This window comes from Formica exsecta, unplaced genomic scaffold (genome assembly GCF_003651465.1).
Source record: "Formica exsecta isolate Colony F162 unplaced genomic scaffold, ASM365146v1 scaffold140, whole genome shotgun sequence".
In the NCBI taxonomy this organism is placed as follows: domain Eukaryota; kingdom Metazoa; phylum Arthropoda; class Insecta; order Hymenoptera; family Formicidae; genus Formica; species Formica exsecta.
Window position 1 is genome coordinate 614,790 of NW_021848730.1, and position 24,527 is coordinate 639,316.

A 24,527-nucleotide genomic window follows, 5' to 3' on the forward strand; every position below is an offset into this window, starting at 1 on the left:
TATCAAAGTATATATATAATATTAAATTATTACAAAAAATATAAATATATATTATCGATTATAATTACAAAATAATGATATAATATATATATGATATGATAATCGTTCACCGAGATTACGTTTTTTTAATGCATTTCAACGAGAAGATAAAACTTCATGAAATGTGCAGAGAGATTCAAATGAAATTTTTTCCCTGGAGAATTAAAGTTAACAAAAGTTCTTCTGTATACATTTTTCCCCGAGATTTTATCCAAGAAATAAAGAATTTCTGAGAAATAAAAAAATTTCGAATGAAATAAAAGGAATCTCTATCGTCACATTGTTACGTTACTAGAAATGTTACGTTGTTAGAAAATTAGATCTCTATGTTTTTCAATCTTATTTTTTTTTGCGCCTTCTATATATGTAAACAGGCTTTGAAACGGGAAAGAGAAAAGAAGCAAAGTATAAAAAATTCAATTGAAAGCGAACGAGTCTTGTCTTATTGCGTAACTTTCAGCCGTGCGTACTCGTTCTGTTATATACATATAGTAATATATATCTATGCGGCTGTTGTCGCGCGAGTACAGTGTTTTTGTCGACATCGTGATCTAAAAGATCGAAAAAAATGGAAGCGGCACATCAAGAACGCGTTCGACACGAAATACCGAAAGGTGCCATAATAATGTCAAAAATCGAGGCTTTAAACCATCAAGCACGACTTGTTACAAACTGGAAACCGCAAAGCGATGTGTACATAACCCCATTACTACTGTTTATCTTCTATCAGATTATCATACTTTTCGATAAAAAAAAAACAAAAAAAAAACGGATCAAGCACTTGCCTTGAATGATTATTTATTATTCATATTGCGTCGGAAGTTATAAATTTCCTTCACGATGTATACATATAAAACGGTACTTTATTTTAGATGGTCGTTAATATATGGACGCCCTATTCTGTCTGGAGCGGCGGCACTTGCCGGTCTTTATATTAATCAACGATTCAGAAGGAAATTAAAGCTGCGACAGTATGGTTTGGTTTCCACAATAGCTGGTCTTGTGGCAGGCCCAACTATAGCGACATCACTTCTTAACTCGGAGGTACAATCTGCGAATAAAAATTGAATAAGCAAAAATATTCAGTAACTTCATGCAATAACAGGAAGGTAATAATACAAAATATAATATATATTTTAGCTTATCCTGAATAGACTATTGTTATTAGAGGTTCCTTGCCCTCTATGCCTGGAATCCAAGTCTATTTTGTTGCAAACTTGTACTGGTTTACTCTTTCCACTGATATTAGCACCACTCGCAAATTTCTCTGTAAGTATAAACTTTGCTCTATTACTCTTATATGATGCTAATCTCTTCATATAAACATTTTTTTGTTTTATATTTATTATGCTATTATTATATACATTTGATTTTCATAGATTGCTGCTAACAGTGGATTATATAACATACCACACATAACTGATACGAAAGGAATGTATAGAATTATTTCATCAGCTTATCAGCCAATGATACCCATACTTGCAACAATTTTCACTCTTCATGTGCTCTTGGCTGGTTTTATAACACATTCACAAATTAAATCTTTTCTTCATATACTGGACGTGCAAAATTTAGAGAAAGAACAAAGAGATTACAAACATGCGTCAAATGATTTGTAAACTTTATATATAATATTTTATCGTAATTGTAGTAAAATATATATATATATATATATATACATATAAATTAAAGAAGCATTCTTTCTTTTTTGGTATGACTGATTTTATTGCATTCTAAAAATAAGTTTCATTAACCATTATCATGCTTTATTTAGATTAATTATTCTATTAGATTTATACATTAATGATACTATAAGGGCAAAAAGATCGCAATGATATGTAGAATATAAAAATGTGTTTTTATTTCATCACACTGACATAATGTTATAAGATATCTATTTATAATCATTCACACCAATGTGTGTGCTCTTGTTTTTATTACAAGAGAGTCCTCTATATAGTTATACATTACTGTATTTCCTTTTTTTTTTTAAATTAATCCAGTATCTAGGCACCATATGATTTATTACAATAATAAACACTTTTAAATTGTTTAAAATGTCGCTGCTTTAAATATTTATGATATATACAATTTTTCTGATTCAGAACAAATATTTTGAAAGTGTTGATTTTTTTATTTAATTGATATATAAGTTTACGACATCTCAAATCAGATATATATATATATATATATGTATAAACTCATATTATTAAATATAATACATTAATTTATTTATAAGCTCGAGATTGAAAAATCGATATTCTCATTTACTGATGTAGATTTTATCTTGAAAATCGTGAGATGTGTATTCCATAGATTTCCAAAATATATAATAAATGAAAATTCTGATTTAAGTCAAATTGTTTAATCTTTTATTATGTTAAACAAACTACTTTATGAACTTTATGTTACTAAATTTGCATACTTCTTGAATTCCTATCTCTCTCAGCTTGTATTCAAGAAAATAGCATAGTAGCACCCCCCATTTTATATATATGTCTATATTATGTCTTCTAAATGTTTTAATCAGGAAAGGATTTTTTATTTTTTATGTGATCAGGTTTCGGAAGTCAATATGGGCACAGATAAGAGCAATTTTGATTTTGCCAACTATTCTAGAATTAAGTATATTACTGGCAGTTTACTGGACGTTACACAGGGCCCAAGTAGTAAGGAGATCCCAGGAACTATATGTGTATGCAATAAGAATATATATAAAAGATAACACACCAGATGCTAATGCATCAATTCAACCAAAGTACAACAACCTGATTTGTTTATTCTTTTGAGAATAGGATTTGTATAATATCTACAACAATGATTATGTTGGCAGTGAATGAAACCAGCTATCGCATAGCCATGGAATCTACAAAGCATGATAGTTTAATATAAAATATTCCTAAACTCCTATTTATATGTGACAATGCTATTAAATGTACCATGCATTTATGGTACACTGATATCTGTATTCCAGTACACCTTTTTCCATGCTATTTTTCTTCAAATACACATTATCTATCTTTAAACCAATTATACATCTATAATATATATAATCGTGTTTTGTTAGTTTTAGTATCATTTTATTATCTTTAAGCGTTGGAAAAAGATTTTACCTGATGTCATCATAATGAACATGAATCGTCACCATGATTTATACAGCAATCAACATCACAATGAGATCGTCATTTTCGTTAATGTATGTCTTAAATCTATATTTTATATCTATACTTAATATTTTTTTGTTTATTAGTATAATGTAGTCCATTGTTTCTTTACATTAAAGGTTTAATGCTAGATCATCAAATATATTCATCTACTGATATAAAAGCAGTTAAACATAAATAATATATTAATATATAATAAATAATATATTAATAACGTTTTTTTTTTCAAATTAAATTTCATTAAAAATATGTATTAAAATATTAAAATCTAGTTAAAAGTTAATCATAATTTAATTAGCATTATTAATATAAAGAAACCTTTGTTGTAATGAAACTTTGGCCTACTCTAAACTAATGTACTAATTCAAACGCCTTTAAACTTCATTGTAGGAATGGTATAAATATGTAACATTAAAAGTTTATACAACATTTAATATTATTTAATGTCACTTTTATATTTCAAAAACAACACAATCCGAATATATTATTAAAAACAGAAAAAAATCAATGTCCACACAAAAATAAATTAGTAATAACTCAATAAAAAAATCTTTTAAAAGAAAAATCTTTATTTATACCATTGATGCAAAGAAATTATGTATAGACGTTAAGTGTTATTGTATCAAATGTTAAGTATAATTAAAGATTACATCTTGAAGAAAGAAAGTAAATAATTTCTTTTAAGCTTTAAATGACGTGAGCACATTTGTATTATTTTACAGAAATTAGAGAACTTTTATAGAAACTCTGATGAAATCACTATATATATATATATACTTGGCCATTTTTAAGAAAATCAGAATATTGTATTGACACTTTAAATCTGCTTTTAATGACACAGGCAATGTAAACAAATGACCAGATGATGAATTTATCAAATGGATGGACTAATATAGTCACTTTTAGTTACATAAACAATATTATGTATGTGTATTACGAAATTCTTTGCGCCATTCGTTTCCCATATGTTAATGAGTGTCAAATGTCCTAGCATGATGGCAAAGCTAATCTTACTATTTACATAGTATTATATTGATTGGTATTGTATTATCAAATGATAAGTATTGAACAGCAAACTAAACTTGCGTTGTTGCACACGCAAATAGATTACTTTTATTATTTCCAATTTAACAATCATAAAATTGTACAATACGAGAACAAGAATCTATCTTATACAAATATCTAGCCAATATTATTTATGCTTACAGCAAATACTATTTTGGAAGAACATTGCCACCATACTCAAAATTGTACATTTTCGTTATCTGAGGAATATTATTGTACAAGAAGGGCCAGAAAAATCGTGAAAGATAGACTAGAATAAACGCTATTGAACAATAAAAATAAAATAAGCACCAATTCGAGCAATAGAAAATTGTACATAATAGCCGCCTTCAGTGTTATTTTTTACGCCTTTCATTTGATTTATTTTTTTTTTGCTTTACAAAAGTTTATGAAAGAATAACAATATAGTGCACTGAAGGATGCAATACATAATTCCATTAAAATGGTGGATAATTCTGCATAGGTACCACAACTGAAGGAATCGGTGGCATTGGAAGTGTATGTATGAATGTGGGGTGATTCGGCTGAACCATAACGAATGTATGTTGTTGATTGGCCATGAAGGAGTTGTATTGAGTAGTACTGTATTGTGGATAAGATGCATTAACTGTGTCAACAGTATTTTTGTAACAAAATGTGCCAGCAGTTTGGCAAGGTAGGGGCCCTTGAATAGGACCCCAAGCCAGCTGCTAGCATCTTCGGTTATGCCAATGTGTCATGTAGTCTTGATAGCTTACAGTAATCTTCTCGCTCTGGTATCGAGTCAGTTTCACACTGCGTCTAATATCTGGTGTAACTAAGCCCTTGTAACCACCCTTATGTAATAGCGAATCTATTGTTTGAATCTGGTCCCAACCTACATAGAAAAAAAACATTAATTTGGTAGATTGTAAAGAATATAATGATCAATAAGACAATCCAGTAACAATTCATGATATAATGGACGCATATTTACAAACCTTGTTCAGTTGCAACATCAGGTAAGTAAGTAGCGGTTCTCTTATTGCCCTTTTCATTATGGAACTCTATGCGAATCCCATGGACTCCTATCTCCCAATCTAAGTAATCCACACCATCTTCAAAGTGCCGCAGGATAGAAACGCTTACATGTAAGCGTGGAAGTTCCTCTCGGGTTATAGGATTAAACCGCGAATCTTTAAAAGCACTATAAAATATAATTAATTATTTAAAAATGCATTTCAGAATTATAATCTAATCAAATTAAAAAATAAAAATATTATATATTACCTAGTAGTAGCATATTCCCTAAGTCCTGCATGTAAGTGCATGGCATTGAATGTACCAATACAGCCACGTAGTCGCATATCTTTGCCAATAGTCCATGTTACAAACAGAGGACTGAAAAGATATAGAAAAGAATGTATTAATAGAATAATTACAAACCACAAAATACATTGACAGATTTGTTTTATAAAAGAGCTTGTGCTACTACTGAATCTTTGATATAATTTTAGGTATGAGCTGTATAAAACGTTAATAATCAGACTTTTTTTTTTTAGTCAACAATGCTTATTATTATCTTCACATGTAAATAATTATATAATACAAATATGTATAGGTATACATAAAATATATTACACTAATAATCAATAATTATATTTCTTAAATACAACAGGAGCAAAATAGAATTAAAAAAGAACAAAAAAGCATGATATGGGAATCGATTTTTTTTATTTATTATAAATCGAAGAGAGAACTAGCGCATGTAACAACAAAGGCAGAAAGCTCCAACGTTTACATATAGATAAATTTAGCTGAACAATGCATTCTGCATAACCTCGGCACGAGGTTGACAGTTCAGAAGAGAAGATATCGAAAATACAAGACGCGCATCTTATAAAAAACGAAGAGGAGCCTGCAAACGTCCTCGTAGCCTGCCTTCCTCCTCCTCTTCACCCAACGCAACGACAGTGGTTGAAAACATAAAAGCGAGAGCGGTTTCAACAAAGAAGCGCGCTGGCGTGGGTGGCGGGAGAAAAAGGACAGCGACGAAAGAAAAAAGGCGCCTTGGCAGAGGAGAGAATGAAACGGTGGGGCGGGGAAGACGCGCACGGGGAAGCCACGAGCGCGAGAGAGAGATACAATTGGGGCAACGCATAGTCAAGACAGGGAAAGAAACAGTATCCCTATTTTGTAACTTAAACTTTTAACGATAAATTCGCTATCATTAGGCGTCGTTATGTAGCTATTTTCCGATACATTTTAGCTGCGTAACGGTATGTAAGGATAACGACACCGTCGTTAAGAAGTTAGAGAATAGCCCTATAGGGAGATGCTAGGTGAGACTAGCTCAACGTGATTTTTTCACTCACAATGCTTCGTTGCTGAAGTTGGGCGGTTTTGGTGGGTCAAGTTGGTGCAGTTGGCAGTAGAGGACATCGAAGCAGTAGAAACCCATCTCGGGTTGCACGATCGGTGTATTACGTATACGCGTACCGTTCGACAATACCGTTGTGCCGTTGCACGGTGCACCCGCGGAGTTGTTGTTCAGCTTTTGCTTTTTCGTACCGCAACAGCCGGCAGCCATATTTCTCTCTTACAATTAGCCGTCGTTGTTGTCGATTACTACACGACTCGAATTGCGGACGCGAACTGCGGACCCGAACGGTCTACGACCCGCGTACGCGTCTCACTCTCGTCTCGTCCTCGTCTCGTCCTCGTCTCGTCTCGCCGCCCGTCGCCCGTCGCGGCCACCGTCACCGCCGTCATCTAGCGTGCTCTGCCGCGCGCGCGCCCCGCCAGATGACGCGCGCGCGCGCCGAAACAGCTGTTTCATCGCCCGCCATTTCGTCTCGCCGTCCTTTCCGCCCGTCCCTCTGTCAATACAAACGACGACATCAAAACAACGTTTATTCATTCGCTTACGAATTGCGTCTTCGCTTGTATTTCTCGATGTATTTCTTATGATTGCGGCACATAGCATGCGACAACGCGTTTTACGCGGTAAAAAAATGATATAGTATAACGAATTATTTCTATTTCTGAAAAAGCGGAAGATTGAACGATGATGCATCGTTTTTTTATTACGCGAAATGTATCTTGGATGCAAATTTCACTAATCATTAGTAAATTGGCTTCACATTTAATCGAGCTAGAGAAGCACTTTCAAATTAGAATTGTTGATAAAGAATGTGTACGAATATCATAATGCGTTAATTACGTGATACGCGCGTAATGTAAAAGTACTTAATCTCATACGCGAAAACATACATGACATCGAGTGTATGTAAATTTCTCAATCTATCTATTGAATAATAAGTATAACAGAGGCAATTATTAAAATTCTGAATGTGCAATACAATGCGTGTTGTTCTTTTTTGTTTCCTTTTAAGAAAATATGATTCAGTGATTACATTTTTAATCTCTACTGCCTCAAATCAAATTAATTTTAAAACAACGATGTCACTTATCGTAGGTCTTACAAATTGTTACGTAAGTTTGATATTTTTTAAACGTTAAATAACATTTATTTGGCCGAATTCAAAAAAGATGAAATCTTTAACTTTTTATATTACATGATTCATATATTTCTTTTTCTCCCTTTCCAAGTTTATCATTCGTAAATTATACAATATAGAGAAGATCAAATTTTAAAGTTATTTTTTACTGGTGAAAGATGTGCATGAATTGATTGTATGTTTTGTTCGCAGTTTAATTTAGCGAGTCTTTACGAGACGAAAATCAGCGTAGCGAGTAAAAGCAACGGATGTCAGTGAGCGTCCTTTTATAATTCTCCATTTCCGCACGATTTACTTACCGCGGCAACTACGAAAAATCGTGTCTTTCGGCGAGTATCCGATTTCGTCACGCACCCTCGGCCGTTTTTACGAGGGTGGAAGAACGGCACCCAACTACGTCGTAGACGGCAGCATAACGTAAGTCGGCGTAAACGAACAAAGATCGCATAAATATCGCGTCGTTAACGACGAGCGACGAGACGTGCAATTTCTTTGGATTCACAACTTCTCGGGCGATGAGAAACGGATGCACGGACACGATATACGACTCGAGGACTCGGCCGGAACACGGCAACATGTCGACGCCCGTACGCCAACCGGATGGCCCCGCTGGGGAAAAGATCACCGTCGAACGCGCACAATGGGAAATTGTCACCGGGCGTATAACCCCGACGGTAATGCGTCTGCCGCGTACGCGCTCTTACGCTCGTGTACGAAACACGCGTGCGATCTAACACCGCGATTGCCGCCGATATACACATCTACGACGCGACGCGATCAGGCCGGCTGTGCGTCGCGACGCCGGTTGCGTGTTGCATCTACTCGCGCGCGTGACACCGCGGCGCCATCTCGTAGCTGTTCCTTTGCATGATTAGGAAATATATATAGATAAATATATATACATTATGTATTTATGCATGATTTATATGCTTTTAGCTACGCTTTTTTTCATACTCTTTCTGTGTTTGAATGAGATAAGAGTGCGTTTTCCACGCATAGCATAAAACAGAGATGTATATTGAAACTTTTAAAAAAAGAAAAAGAGAAAAAACAATGCAGGAAAAATTAATTTTACAATAATTTTTATGACAATATAAAATTTTATTTTATTCTTTTTATTACAGTAAAAAGTTGTCTGCAATATCCTAACATAAAATCTCACCGAGTTTTATATATTTGTGGCTTTTTAATTTAAGTTGCTATATTTAACTTATGAATGAATAAAGAACGATTTATGGCTTTTTCGCCACATTATTAATATGCAATCAAAACAGGCATATGTTCGCCTTGTGTGATATAATTAATGTTATACTAATATCAGAGAAAGAAGATATCAAATATAACAATAATATTAATTTGTAAAAGTATAGGCTATGCTTCAAAAATTATTAATATTTTTCTTCATGTAACTTTATATTAAATTTGATTGATTATTAAGAAAAAGATTAAGGTAAATTGTATGCGCACACGTATGTTTACTCTATGCAATTATAAAATATGTACGTACATGTACCTATACAGATTTCTATGAGTTTTACAAAATACTAAATAATTCATTCAATAAATTTATATATAATACAATAATTACCGAATTCAGTTAATACTTAATCTATTAGCTCTATTTAATTGTATTAATAACATCAGTAATTTGCTTGTAAGTGCATTTTTATTGTATTTTACAGATCAAATTCTAGAAACACGAATATAATTTACTAGTATATATCGCAAAATATAATTACAATACTAGTTAGAATTATTTTCGTTTTTAATTATAAAAATGCATCATTCACATATGCATAAATCGTAACATCCATTACACATATAGAGTCCCATAGGCCAAATGAGCGCATACATGAATGAAGTATGCATGGCAGTTAATTGGACGTTTATGCCGAGACTCAGAAGGCAAGATCTTTTTCAGGAACTCGCTAATTATTATCGATGCAAAGACTATATAAATAATAACGTGAACTCTAATATGAATAGCGTAGACATAAGTAACAAAGATACAATAACAATTTTCATTTATTTTTAACAAAGTTCATTATAATATAAAAGATATAATAAAGCGCGAATAAAAATTGGCAGTGTTTAAAGCCTGCTATTGAAAAAATAGCTGGCAGTTCAAAAGAAAAGTAAAATTTTAACGCCGAAAAATATATTATTAATTTATATAGACAAATATTTAATTTAAACCATATAATATTATGATCCGATTCATTTACGAAATATATATACATTAATAGACGCACAGCGTAAGATATTGTAATTAGTGTAATTATTACGAAATTATGATGTGTATCAATCGAAAAAACATTTAATCTTAAACTCACAATGAGATCTTTATATTTTTTCACTTATATCTAACTTATATTTAATATATTTAATATTTATTTATACATATTTTCTACTGTGTTATACATATTTGCTTCTTTTAAAATTTGACTAACTAAATCATCAATTATAGACGATTTATGTCACTTTTTTATCAAGTTTATTGTTTTATATAATTAAATATATAGTTGATATATTTCAATAAGGCGAAAATCTTTCTATCGCGCGATGTAAAAAGGTTCACACTCTGTAATACGAATAAAATATATATTTTAGCGAGAAATATATTAAAACAGAGAGAAACTACGTTTTTATCAAAAACTTTAAATTTTTCTTCAATTTTCACTTGATATATGTCTAAGAATAGTTTATGCCATACATATTATACAAAAATGGAATAATTTCGATATCTCAGTTTGTACATTAAATCTTGTGAAGCAGGCAGTGAATTTTAAGCATACTCACTGTCTTATACGTAGTGTTCATTATCATTTTTATATTCGTAAAATATTATATCGAAACAAATACAAATATACACACACAGATTCTTTATAATATGCTAACAGCGCGAATTGCTATTATGAAAAGGAAATTGAAAAAAAATATATTTATGAAAAAGTAAAATTAATCGATAGATATAATTAAGCATTTTTGTTGTTTATATATCAATAAATTTCCAAAATCGACAAATTTTAGGCATTTTAAGAATTATTTTAATATAACATTTAAAAATATTTAAAACATACCAATGCGTGTGTGTATAAATTCAATTTCGAATCAAATTGTAAATATCAAATGCTATATATATGTGATAAATATTAATATCGCGATTAATCGATTACTTATAATTCCAACATCAGCACAACAATCAATAATTAGGCGGTGCCATCATATATGAAGTTATTATCCTCGAGACGGAGCATGCGGTATCATAAACGGGAGGCTATGTATACTGAGACACAAAAATACGCACCACTTTAAACAGTGGAAAATCGCGAGGAACAACCGCTTCCAGTGTCATTTTCGTTTACGTACCCCACGTTCCGTGTTTTCCTGCGTCGAAAAGCGATATGCTGGTCGAGGGTAAAGTGGCGCAGGCGGATAGGACGGACCTGCGTTATCCCACCAGAAGGGTGGACTATTGCGTATCGGTACTATAACTGGGGAAATTGGGGGCAGGGGTAACGGATGTATAAACGTCGAACGATTAGGCTGTGTCACGATCTGCGAGTGTTGTCGACCGGATGCGAAGGAATTATACCGTGTGTTATCATTTTGCGAATGAGACGAATTGACTGTATGGGCGTTGTTATAGCGAGCTTCAGCGGATCGTTGAAGCGGGGGTCCTTGGCTAGGACCCCAGGCGATCTGCTAGCATCTTCGATTGTGACAATGCGTCATGTAATCTTGATAGCTCACGGTGACTTCCTCGCTCTGATAACGAGTCAGTTTCAGGCTACGACGGATATCGGGTGTGACTAGACCTTTGAAGCCACCCTTGTGGAGTAGAGAATCTATTGTTTGTATCTGGTCCCATCCTGAATATCGGATTGAACGTAATTTTTTTAAAGATGAAATAAAGATAGAGTCTCGGTAATTTCTAAGACTTGTCCTATTTTACACTATCGGATCGGATACGCACCTTGCTCCATAGCTACGCTGGGCAAGTAAGTAGCCGTTCGCTTATTACCCTTTTCATTGTGAAACTCTATGCGAATTCCATGCACGCCCACTTCCCAATCTAAATAATCAATTCCGTCCTCAAAATGTCGCAAAATCGACACGCTTACGTGCAAACGTGGCAGCTCGTCTTGAGTTATGGGATTAAATCGAGAGTCTTTGAATGCGCTTTAAAACACAGATAAAACATATATAAAGATAAGAAGAGTTGCTATTATCTCACTATGTTAAATATTACAGTTATTCGCATAAAAAATATGCTAAATTCTGATATATATTCTAAGTCTTTTATATATATTTCAATATACCTTATATCTCTCTCATATGTATTTTTATTAATTATGTTATATATCTTAATGTGAGAAGCATTGTCTCACCTAGTTGTAGCATATTCGCGTAGACCAGCATGTAAATGCATCGCATTAAAAGTACCGATACAACCCCGTAATCTCATATCTTTTCCTATTGTCCACGTCACAAATAATGGGCTGAAAAGACGCACCCATATTAAAATTTTTATATTTAGACACATTATTTTTTAGACAACAAATGGATAAAAAGGAGAAAGCAAAATACAATCAGATTATATCGATTCCATTGTATTTAATAAAAATTCAGATTTTATCATATGATTAATATACAAAAGAAACAATTCTTTTTGTGTGTTCGTAAAAATAAATATAACAAGAACACTAGCAGTTTCTGAATTTATCTTTCGCCGTAAATTTTTTCGAGGTAGTGAAATTAATACATAATAAAGGAGTGTGTATGATAAAGCATAGCAATTCTTATTAACGTTTCTGTGGACATAGTAACAACAATGCGTCCTCGTTGGCCTACATAATTAGCATGACGCTATAGAAGAATACGAGAAATCGAAATGCGCCACGATAATACACCGTGCATCGACAGATAATCTACATGCAAGAATCAAATTAAATTTGACGAGTAGATTTCTCGATAGATGTCAAATATCGAAAATGAAAAAAAAAAACTGACGAGTTCAAAATATAATAACAAATACATATAAAAATCTGATTATTATATAATTAACATAAAGAGATGCCCTTTTTTCTATAACTGTAAACATCGAAATTTAATCTTAAAAATCACAAGAACCTTCGTGACGCGGATAAAGCGCGTCATCGAAGATAAACGGAGACAACAGCTGATGCGACGCGTGAGACAAGACGGACAGAGAGGGAGACAGAGAGATAGAGAGAGATACATCGCGCGAGAGCTACTCACAACGCCTCGTTGCTGAAGTTGGGCGCTTTCGGCGGATCCAATTGATGCAGTTGGCAATAGAGCACGTCGAAGCAGAAGAAACCCATTTCCGGTTGGGCGATCGTCGTCGGCTTCCTCGGATGAGGGGCGCCGTGTCGTATGACGGTGCCGTCGCACGATGACAGGCTCGGCGCCACGCCGCCGCCCAGCCTCTGTTTCTTCGCGCCGCAGCAACCGGCGGCCATGTTCCCCCTGGACGATTCACCAGCGAGCACTGCCGTCTCGGTTCTTCTCCTTATTCCTCGTCTACGCGTCTCCTCCCCACGACGTACTCTACGTCGACATCGTCGCCGACGCGTGCCCGATCGCGCCCGCGCTCCGCTAGATGTCGAGCCAGCGGTGACATAAACAGCTGTTTCTTTGCCCGCCATTTGTAGTACGGCGTCGCGTCATCGCGCCATTGATAATTAGCGGTGATCAGACGCCACTCACACTGGCGTGTCGCCGCCGCCGCTGTCGCTCGAAGTTGGCTGTGGTCATGCGCGAGCGAAAGGCAGGCGGACGGTGGCGCCCTCTTCGCGTCCTTTCAAATTTCCCATCGAATATGTTAATCTTTATAATGTTCAGTTTAATGGAAATAGCGTATTGTACTGTAGTGTTGCGTTTCGTTCGGCTATATCGTTATACGTCTATGGCTTGACATCGATGCGCGAGGAACGACGGACGCCGGAATCCACCGACAAATATCCGTCTCAAAATTCCAAGATGATGAAAAGGAAATCAAAGATAAAAGAATTCAAGGTATGAATGATGTAAACAGTATTTACCTAAAAGAAAATACAGAAATGCCTTAAATAATACTCGACGATAAACAAAATATTGTACTACATTGTAACGCTTAAAGTGGTTTACTCGAACATTCGTTTTCAATTTCTTTGTGAAATATTTTTAATAAAATATCTTGGATAAAAGATCTTATTGTTATAGGGCATGCATGCATAGAAAACAAAATAATACTATAAAGTAAATTTGTGCTTGAAACTTGCTTAAAGCACAAATTTCTGTTATCTAAACATGAAATGTGTCTTATCGTTAGCTACAACGGAGTCGGCTTGCGCGAGTACAACACAATTCAAATTCCTTTCATATTTCTCTGTTTTTTTTTTTTTTTATTGTAATTCGAACTCTATCGAGTTGCATCTTTGATATTATGAGATTTAACCGTTTTCTTTCTCTTTTTTGCTAGGTATACGCAGTGTTAAATCTCCGGTCCGTTCTTTACTTGACCTGTAGAGTGGCGCGCGCCTGCGCACATCTCTGAAGCGCGCCGCGCAAATTGCGAAAGCGAGTCGCGGCCGCGTAATGACGTTGCCGGCAGCAAGGGCACCTGGATTCCTAGTTCCTTACCTGGCACCTGCTGCCTACGATGTTGCACCGCCGTGAAGGCCCGAGGCGTGACAGCGTACTCAACCTGGCAACGTGCGTCACTCGCTATCTGTCATACAATTCGCCAAGTGCATTTCGCGACACTTTATCATCTTTACGAGCACACCGCCGAGCGAACGGAACGAAGTTCGCGCTTCAAATTCGCAAGTGCATTAGTAGTGAAAACGATTTACACCTATCCGTGTGCAACGAATCCAAATGCGTGCCGATGCAGCGGCTCGAGTATTACCAGCATAGGATTGGATTTTCAAAGTGCAATGCACCTCAAGGATAACTTCGAATCGCAACCGATGCACGCAACTTCGCTCGCAACATCAACCTTTGGACTCGTCGCCGGTAAGTCCTTGCTATTTTATTGAATCATTATCTGTGCCGCATCGGCCGAGAGTTCTCGAATTATTGCAATCTTCTCTGATGTTTATTTATAACGCCTTCCAAGTTGACACGTCCATGTGCATTTCGGCGCGCGTTACATAAAACGACAGGCGCGTGTGCGATTAAATGCTAGTCACGTTTGCGCAACCTGACGCACGTCGCCGGCGTAAAGTCACGTCTCGCGATTTTCCAATTTGATCAAAACATCGACGAATGGACGTCAGCAATTTAGTAAACAGAATGCATATGTCACAATTTTTAATATCGAACAATATGAGGAAATCAGTTAAACTATTTTTTTCCTTTTTCTTTTTTACAATATATAATATTCCCAGAAGAAATAATAATATCAATAATTCATTAATATTGTAATTTTTTTTATAATTAAAGTCGTAAAGTCATAAGAAGGTAACTTATATTTGTATATTTATGTTTCCACATTATTATAAGCTCCTTTCTCTTAGCGATAATCAGTGATTAACAAGTTGCGCGCACAGCGTACATGGATGAATACTCGTGTTATCTGTTTTATCATTCGATCTCGTCTTAGGTAAAAGTAATTAGTCTCGTAACTCCGAAAACTATTCGGCCGCTACGCGGTTCTCATCAGTACTCTCGGAAATTGATTACATTACGTCAGGTATTTATCTCGATAATGAGCGTCACTGGCTATGTCGTCACACGTTCCAATTCATGTGCAATTATCGCTAGTATCACATCGTATAATTTACGAGATACAATCAAACGCTTTACAAAAGTTATAAAGTGGTTTATAATAATAATAATTTGCATATATGCATTCGCGTAGAAACAGATTTGTAATATCTAATAGTTTATACCAAGATTATGATTCATCAAAACGTTGTTGATTCATGGATTAATGAATTTCGTCTCCCTCTCTCTCTCTCTCTCTCTCTCTCTCTCTCCTTCAATTTGTAAAGCCTTTCCAATATTTTTTGGAATTTATCGCGGAGAATATCGCAGCGATTCGACGACGCGACATAGGGTACAATCCTGCCGAAACATACAAAATGCATTTGCCGGTTTAACGCAGTCGCTGTTGATAGTGCACTTGCTCACATACCGCAGACTCGATTCCGCCATTAGTATTTCGCGAGATAAAAGACATTTCGCCGGAATTTCGATATATTATTGCACGAGATGATAAAAATATATGCACAGAATGGAAAAATCATTAATTAAGAAAAATTTCAGAACGTCAAATAAAAATTCGACCAAAGTGATAGTCCGTTTTCCCTGTTGAATAATTCAATCTCGCTTACTCGTCGTGCGAAGAATATTTTATTGGTCGGAAAAACGCGGCGTTTCTCAAGACTCAAATGATGTAATCGTCACGCAGGTGAGTTACGCACGTAAGAAAATACGCATACGCATACATGTAACTTGAAGTACATGACCAGAGAAGCTGCAATGGTTTAATGTTCGGGATCGTGCGCGCGTCTTGCTGTAAAATATGCATACAATGCTCATTCTTCGTAATTTTTCGTAACAATCGTGATTATTACCGCCTTTCTACTCCCACTTTGTCGGATTTTTCCAATCTGATCTTATTCGGCTCCGAAGTTTATGTTTTTTCCCTTAGAACGCACACGTTACTTTCTATTTCATTTATCGTCTTGCTGTATATATCGAACGTTAAAGATGAAGATAGACCGAAATGTTAAAGCAGGATTTCTGTACAATCCGATATTGCATTTCATGAGCACGCGCGCGAATCTCAAGCTTTGTCCTCGACCTTCGGCAATGACAAGAAAGGATATATTACAGTAGCTACATGAATGCTTGCAGCATACACACACACACACACACACACACACAGAGGAATGCATTACATCTTTTATTTGTGATATACTGCACAGCCGAGGAAAGCGCCTATAAGAAATACGTGACGGACTCATAGCAAGCTCTTTCTTGATGCATTTTGCATAAGAGTATTCTGAATAAAATATTTTTAAACAAGAAAAATAAAGAGAAAGCGAAAAGGTAATTCGTATAAAAAAAAATGAGAAATTATTCCATTCAAGAAAACATATTAATATTGAAAAATTTATATTCTGTTGTAACAATTTCTAATATTTATAATCAGCTATATATTATTATGAATATATATGTATGGGTGTATGTGAATAGCAATAATGATTAAATTAGAATATTAAATTAGAATATTAATTATATGTTTACACTTTCTTATTACTTTCTAATAATTATTGTTGTCATGTAACAAATAACAAAATTAATTTCTCTATTAATTTTATTCATACTCTTTATATAATTTATATAATTATATTTATATTCGATCTTGCTTTTATTTGTGTGGCAAAATCTCGCGACATACTTGCTGGCAATCGACGAAATATCGAAAATATTTAAAGAACGGTTAACATATGCGATGATGGAATTTGCATAATGCAAACTAGAAATTCCTCACGATGCTCCTTCGCCGGTGCCGTATCTGCGTCTGCCACTTAAACAATCGTATGTCTATTGAGAAACCCTTGCCTTGAGAGGACATTAGCTACCACTCATCGGTGGTATGCATTCCCACACCTTCACCTTTATACGCTTGTAATTTGCCATCTTTTATGATAAGATACACATGTTCTCAAACGTACGATCATTATTCATAAATAACGCACATTACAAAATTTTTGCTTCTTGTTAACATGCAATTGATTTTTTTAATATCATGCAAAAATTTCTAGTGTTTTTGCATATTATGTATTTTTATAAAGAACTATCGTAACAAGATTATAAATATATCGTTTCTAACGAGAAGAAATCTCTCGCTTATATTAGACGTCTAAAGTACATGTACTTTAACAAACAAATATGAGTTATCGATCGCGTTAACGACCCGTTCAGATTTCGGAGTTTTGATTCAACACTGTTAATTATTTAAATTGAGCGGCGCGTACTTGCACACTGTGTATACGTACAATTTCGTGTAAATTAGCATAGCAGTTACTTATATAGCGCGTATCGAATAGTTCAAAGCACATTGGACTATATCGGAGTTGGCAAATTATGGATATCGTACCGAAAACGTTTCTCTTACAATTAATTTTAAAATACTCCGCCGGTTAGTTCTTTATTAGAAACGAATCAATATATCGCTTGAAATTAAAATTGATATTTAATAAAAAAATACGTGACGTATCACAGAAATAACTATACTCTCATAGTGGTGGAAAGAAAAACAGGTTAACCAAATACGAGCTTTTATTGAGCATAATTTATAGAGTTTGCATTTATACCGATGCCATTATTCATGCTAATTCGAATAATAACTCGCTATTTCAAATCGGGTCGAATAGAAGAGAGAGGGAACAGAGGAATCGTCGCGCTATTAATTTTTTATACCGTTTTAATTCTTGACCGCATCGGATGTACTAATCTCATTGATAATAGAAGAGTATAAAATAAGCGTATTTATGGTATCATTCTCTCATTTGTGGTATCATGATACCTCATTGTGACAGTATGCCATCAAGAACCGTCGTTATGTAAATAACGCGCTTCATACGAAACGCACTTACTCCTTAACGGATGCATCTTAGATGCACACGCATTCGTACGTAGTTTCGCCACGCAAGGTGAATCACCGTAACGAAAGTGCAGGGACCCCTCTTGGTTGCGCGTATCTACGTCGAGATGCTTGATTCCATGCAGAACGGAAAACGACGACCAAGGATCGCGCAGGAGCAGTGTTTCTCAAATATTTTAGCGAATTGTAAATATTGTATCGCGCATTATACGCAAATGGAAATATTATAGATCGCCATTTTTCTCTTTTATAATTTTAACGATTTTCCAAATTAAAGCGACGAATGTGTCGATCGTAATCGTGATATCCATTTCTATCTCGTGTAAACTGCTATTCGATCGCGTTCAGGTTCTTGAACTCTTCATCTCGACGAGAATAGAAAAGTCAGTCTGTTCGTTGGAATCAAATTTGCTCCAATTTTGCATTCGCCGAACGGAGAACTTAATCCGATTACGATATCTGTGACATTAAAACGACTGTCAAACTGACGTTTATTTTTTACATCTTCAGGTTACTATATTATTTTCTATTATCAGCTTCATATAAAAAATTTATCTATATATTTAATATATAAGAAAATAATTTTTATTCCTTAATACTGTCAAATGTATCTATATGTACGTGTAAAAATAGTATGTAATGGCAAAAAACACATATCATAATTTTTCATCAATTTTTCGGTTTATTAATATTTGATTTTCATTGTGCTTTACACATAAGGTCATAAAGATACAATATTATTCAATATATTAATATTAACGAATAATAATAAGGCGATTTCTAAATGTTTATATGGCAGTGGATAATGTCACAGGATATCGTAGGTAACTTTTACCGACAACATTTATTTACGAACATGAATGATTGATTAAATCCGACGTAGGCTTTGAAAATCCCACGTTCTAGATAATACGTGTTTATGAATGAGATGTTTGTTTTGAAATGATTACGATATCGACTACAATAAAATCAATATACCGTCAGCTATTTACATATATACACAGTAGTTCGCGTGTATAACGTGACAGTGTAACAACACTTGCGGTAAAATACATCAACGCGCTAACCGCACATACGCAGCAAAATGTATAACCGCAACATCGTTGGGCCTTCCGAGTACTCTCATAGTTCGATGAAGTATTTCCGATACAAGTATCGGTCAGAATGCGAGCCGGGTCGATTATTTTCACAACTATTTTCCTGGTTAAGGTCACGTTCCTCGCGAAAAAAAAAAGAAAAATAAATATCTAGACTATATCCGCATTGAATCACTTTTGTACGAATTTCGACGCAAACGCGAGTAGACCGACGAAGAAGATGTATCGCCAAAATCTGTCGTCGGCTATACGTGTCGCCGATGATTGATAATGCGGTACAAGATCCTCCGTCGTTTTATCATTCCGTCGACAATAGTAATCGTCGTCATTCGGTAAAACATCCTTTACAATATCGAGAAATTTCACGAAGGGACACAATTCCGTGCAACCTGGGATCGTCTGTATAATCAGTTGTTCCGTAACGCCAGTCCACAGTAAGACCTGTGAAAACGCTATCTAAAATATCTTACAAATATCTTATAAATATCTTATAAATATCTTATAACAGGAGTGTAATATATTATATATTATATGATAAAGATAGAATAATCGATTTTCTTTTTATTATATTTTGAAGGATAGATTTGTTATCGATTGTTCTGTATGGAAAATCTAGCATGTCTATAGATTAATTTAATTCCTGGATTTATTTCATTGATAAGGAAAGTATCATGTAACATACCCGGACGTAGTAAATTCCCTTTTTATCCTGGAGAGTCTCTAGAATAATTGTAGAACCATAAGCAGGAACTGTTGGTTCGTTTGTTCCCAAAGCATAGGCAACGGCAGCTATATTGACTTCGTGACTGCCAAATAGAAAAGCTTTTCTGTCATGTGACAATTTTCCTGCTCTTCGTTCTCGAATATCATCCACCATTTTGCGAAGCAATATGCCTATGTATAATATACTATATATACGTAATAGTACATACAGAATTATAATAAAAATCTTAATAGAGTTTTGTTTTAAATAATGAAAGAAAAAGTGTGTCAATTATATATGAGAAATATTCTCAGAGTGAATTATCATACTAGCAACGTATTTTATTCATTTTAAACATGAGAGAAGGCATGATTATAAGTCAAGGAACGCATTCTTTTCGAGTTATAAATGCTTTCTGCCTGCGGTAAAGTTTTGCCAGAATACTTAAGAAATTCATAGAGCTTTGATCTTAAAGGATGAATATCATGTTTCCTTTAGTTTTAAAGGAATTGTTGGAAATTACTCCCTCTCGTAACGATACACATTTTACACTGTCGTTTCATAAGTTTAAATGTAGACTGGATTTAGATAATGCAGGATAAAATATGGATAATGATATGTCTGATATTCTCGTCTATTTAACTATTAATTTTTAAAATTAGCAGAAGAAAATATACATTTTTTTTTGTATATACCTCATGTATTGTACACTGTTTTGAGAGTATATCGAAATGTAATATTCGTAATATAGTATTCGTAAATACATTCAATTGGTTAAGAGAATGTAAAATATATAATGTATATTTACTTTCGCTAATTTTAAAGAACAGATGAGAATATCAAGTATGCTATAATTTTGTCTTGGACATTCACTTTTATAGTTTACTATATGTATAATATATACGTATGTTATATTAAACTGACTAGAGATTACATGACAAGTACTATTAGTATTTATTATTAATACAAAAAATAATTGTATCTGTAATCTAATCTTGCTAAATAGAATTCTGATGCAGAATTTTTGGAAAAACACATTATTTTCACTGCATTATATATTATATAGTTGATCTTTTTTCTCCGGGTAAACAAAATATGTTGTCAAAATTTGCTAGTATATTTTAGAGACATTTTTTTTTGATAATCGTACCAACCTCCATTTAATTTCTTCAAAGTCTTTGTATACGATCGAAGTTTGAAGTCCAATTCTATCATCTCTTCCATCGGATTAGGATAAACATTCTGGGTCCACTTTGGTAGCGTTAAATTTTGTGCAGCCTGAAAATGATCGTATGATAAAAATTTAGATGAATATATTTTTTAAACGATTTATTATACTATCGAGAAATAATTGCTCACCTCTTCTTTGAGTAAATTATACATATGGGTAACTGCTTCTGTACTGTTAATCAATTTACCAGAATGATCGGTCAAATAATTCATTACGTTCTTGTATTTATTAATTATCTCTTTTGTACTGTCCAATTGAAGGAACCGTTGATATTCTTCCCTGTATCTAAAAATCAATAAAAGGGAAAATAACTATGTTTTTTAATTGAAATATTACTGGAGAGAGTTACATACGAAGCATATAAAAATGATAAAATAATTGAATATTTTTCTTTTTATTCCTTTTTATTCTTTCTCATCTTGCATTGTAGATAAAAAATGAATAAATATATAAAATAAAAAGAACAATAAAATAAAAAGATATTCGTTCGTAGACGTACAAAAAAGTACAAAGAAGATCGGCAAAATGAAATTAAAAAGCAAGATTTAAGGATCGCCATTTCTTTATAATGTCCCTGTGATTAAATTTCCGTAAAGTCACTCACCGATGGCAGTAATGCGGAAACAAGAGATTGTCAGTCTTGTACGGCACGAAGAACGTCCACGTTGGAATCCAGGGCAAGTGTGGATTCCAGGTTTGTCTCTCGGAGGGCGGGAATAATCCTGCCAGGACCAACTGGAGAGACAGTTGGGTTCGCGGGACATCCGTAGATCGGGCATAGATCTTGGCCGGCCAATAATCCGGACCGAAATATTGATCGTATCTTCCGCGCAGCATCGTCCCGATTTTGTATTCCCGCATCTTGCCTTGCTAATTGTACGAGAGAAGACATTAGTTAGACAAGTCTTCAAGAGATGGATATTGGAAGATTATACGAGTTTCTTTTAGAGATCAAAATATTTATCTCTCCTTCAGTTCAAAATAACAATTATTTATCGAAATCAGATAATTAATTTTTTCTTTTTTATGAGAAATATCGTAACGTGTGAGACTTCGGATGATGACGGTAAATGTCAAATGCTTATGTTCGCGTTATATAAGACGAAGACCATAAAATAGATAACTGCTTTGTTATAAGCGCTTTACGACAGCGTGTGATTTAATCTACTTTTAAAATACGTGAGCAATTCGAAAATATGGCACAAAACAAGAATATATTATAATACACGGTTTCTGAATGATCAAATCATGCAATTGCTGATATAGTTAAATTGATATTGCTTAATTACACAAGACAATATTTCATTTTAATTGCTATAATTTTTACTTACATTGGTTAAATCACCGTTTCCTATCGGGTAGTAAGAGTGTTCTCGATGCGGATCATTGGGATAATTTTGATACTCTCGATGGGGCACTTTGTCACCATGGCGAAATACCTTCGAAACAAAATGTACTTGTGTAAGTTATGTCATCATCATGTATTATCATCACTGTCACCTCACAAAACTGTCACGATAATGCAAATGTTTTGTTACTTGTCTTTCGTACGAGGGATCGTTTCTCGTAACTTCTTAATTTATCTCAAAAACTTTTCTCGACATCAAACTTACATCTGCATGACTCGCGCGTCGAAAGTATATATCTGTTTTTATTGACTTCAAACAATTTAGAAATAATATTATTTCATATTTTCGAAAGAAAAATAATATCAAACGTCTATTTTTTATTGTAAAAAATCAAAGAAAAATAAAGTTCCCGAAGATAATAAAATTCATTCACTTTGTTGTTCACACACATTTTTCAAAAAAGCGATTTTTATTGATTTTACGATTTCACGCGTATCTACGAAAAATTAAATAATCCTTTACCACGTGAAGTAATTGCAGTTCCACATCAAGATCGGCCGATGAGGCGAAGTTAATCAAAAAGAAGGCGAAAATCGTTGAATGCATCAAAAACATATTCACAATGTTTTCCCGAATATACTTTCGCACGAACACAATTAATGCGGCCTGAACGACGGTCGCGTTCGGAATCAACGATTTCACGGCACAATCTGCGGATTGTTTATATTTCTACTCTCGCCTCTCTCAGCTGGCATCTGCGAGTAGGGGTGGGATAAGGAACAATCAAACAGGCTCACAGTTCCGATTATTTTATTAGCAATCAATTAATAGGAAGGCCAATTGGAGCCCAGACGTGGTATTTAAAGCGTAAACAAATTATTATATTTTGTTAAATATATATTTAAGATATATTATACATTAATTCAAACGTCTCGACCCATTTCGGATCTTTTTCAATGAAATCGAGGTGGACAATCAAAAATTAAGTAAAAAAATAAATACAGTATATGGCAAAACTTTATGAGGCAGAGCAATACGGTGAACGATAACGAATAAAACGCAGACAAACTAAAATATATATCTTAGTGCGCAGTTACAATATAACTTAGTTACAATATAAATATATATAGAGCCTGATAATACAAAGAAGATGCTATATTTTTTGTATTATCAGATTATCTGTAAGATACATATTTTAGGCTTTTTAAAAAGCTATTACATCGCTGTGAAAATAAGTTTAGAATTTGCGTTAATGAGTCTAATCAGTGTGACCTTCATTATGCTATTTTTGTTGTTGTTATTGTAATATCAGATTCTATATATATTTATATTATATGCGCACTAAGATACATATTTTAGTTTGTCTGCGTTTTGTTCGCTATTTCGCTCATTGTATTGCTCTTCCTCATGAAGTTTTATCATATACTATATTTATTTTTTATTTAATTTTTAATTGTCCATCTTGATTTCATTGAAAAGGACCCGAAATGGGTCGAAACGTTTGAATTAATGTATACATCTTGAATGTATATTTAATAAAATATAATAATTTGTTTACGCTCTAAGTATCGCGTCTGGGCTCCAATTTATTAATTAATTTTATTATTCAAGCCTCATTGAATCTTTTTATTATCTTATTTTATTAGCAAGTTCTCCGCTCTTAGTGACGCTTGATCCTTTTTCTTTATTTCGATCGTCATCTTCCTTGAAGGACACTTCTCTCTCTCTAACTAAATAGTAAAAACCCACAGAAAACCGCAAATGACGTGAATC

The 24,527-nt window shown here is 34.0% G+C and overlaps 4 protein-coding genes across 4 annotated transcripts in view; 2 read left to right on the top strand and 2 right to left on the bottom strand.

The window, feature by feature from the left end:
* The first annotated feature begins 412 nt into the window (after nt 1-412).
* Nucleotides 413-1,725, top strand: LOC115246201. The gene is made up of 4 exons (XM_029824869.1): nt 413-732; nt 912-1,083; nt 1,180-1,308; nt 1,419-1,725. The coding sequence occupies exons 1-4, from the start codon at nt 608-610 to the stop codon at nt 1,656-1,658; spliced, it is 666 nt and encodes a 221-aa protein (XP_029680729.1). The 5' UTR covers nt 413-607; the 3' UTR covers nt 1,659-1,725.
* Nucleotides 1,726-2,590: 865 nt separating this feature from the next.
* Nucleotides 2,591-13,477, bottom strand: LOC115246191. The gene is made up of 9 exons (XM_029824850.1): nt 13,010-13,477; nt 12,139-12,249; nt 11,724-11,929; nt 11,473-11,619; nt 11,102-11,376; nt 6,602-6,825; nt 5,517-5,627; nt 5,228-5,433; nt 2,591-5,124 (listed from the first exon to the last, which is right to left on the bottom strand). Exons 1-9 carry the CDS (start codon nt 13,417-13,419, stop codon nt 4,958-4,960), a joined length of 1,857 nt encoding a protein of 618 aa, XP_029680710.1. The 5' UTR covers nt 13,420-13,477; the 3' UTR covers nt 2,591-4,957.
* Nucleotides 13,478-14,170: 693 nt separating this feature from the next.
* LOC115246199 overlaps nt 14,171-24,527 on the top strand; it is a 128,659-nt gene continuing 118,302 nt past the window's right edge. Inside the window, exon 1 of the mRNA XM_029824866.1 lies at nt 14,171-14,770. Coding sequence (XP_029680726.1) covers nt 14,692-14,770 — 79 coding nt within the window. The 5' untranslated portion in view covers nt 14,171-14,691. The remainder of the gene's footprint in view (nt 14,771-24,527) is intronic.
* On the bottom strand, nt 17,197-23,466 carry LOC115246194 (venom acid phosphatase Acph-1-like). The gene is made up of 7 exons (XM_029824855.1): nt 23,277-23,466; nt 22,737-22,844; nt 22,010-22,275; nt 21,534-21,690; nt 21,329-21,452; nt 20,154-20,365; nt 17,197-19,912 (listed from the first exon to the last, which is right to left on the bottom strand). The coding sequence occupies exons 1-7, from the start codon at nt 23,367-23,369 to the stop codon at nt 19,643-19,645; spliced, it is 1,230 nt and encodes a 409-aa protein (XP_029680715.1). The 5' UTR covers nt 23,370-23,466; the 3' UTR covers nt 17,197-19,642.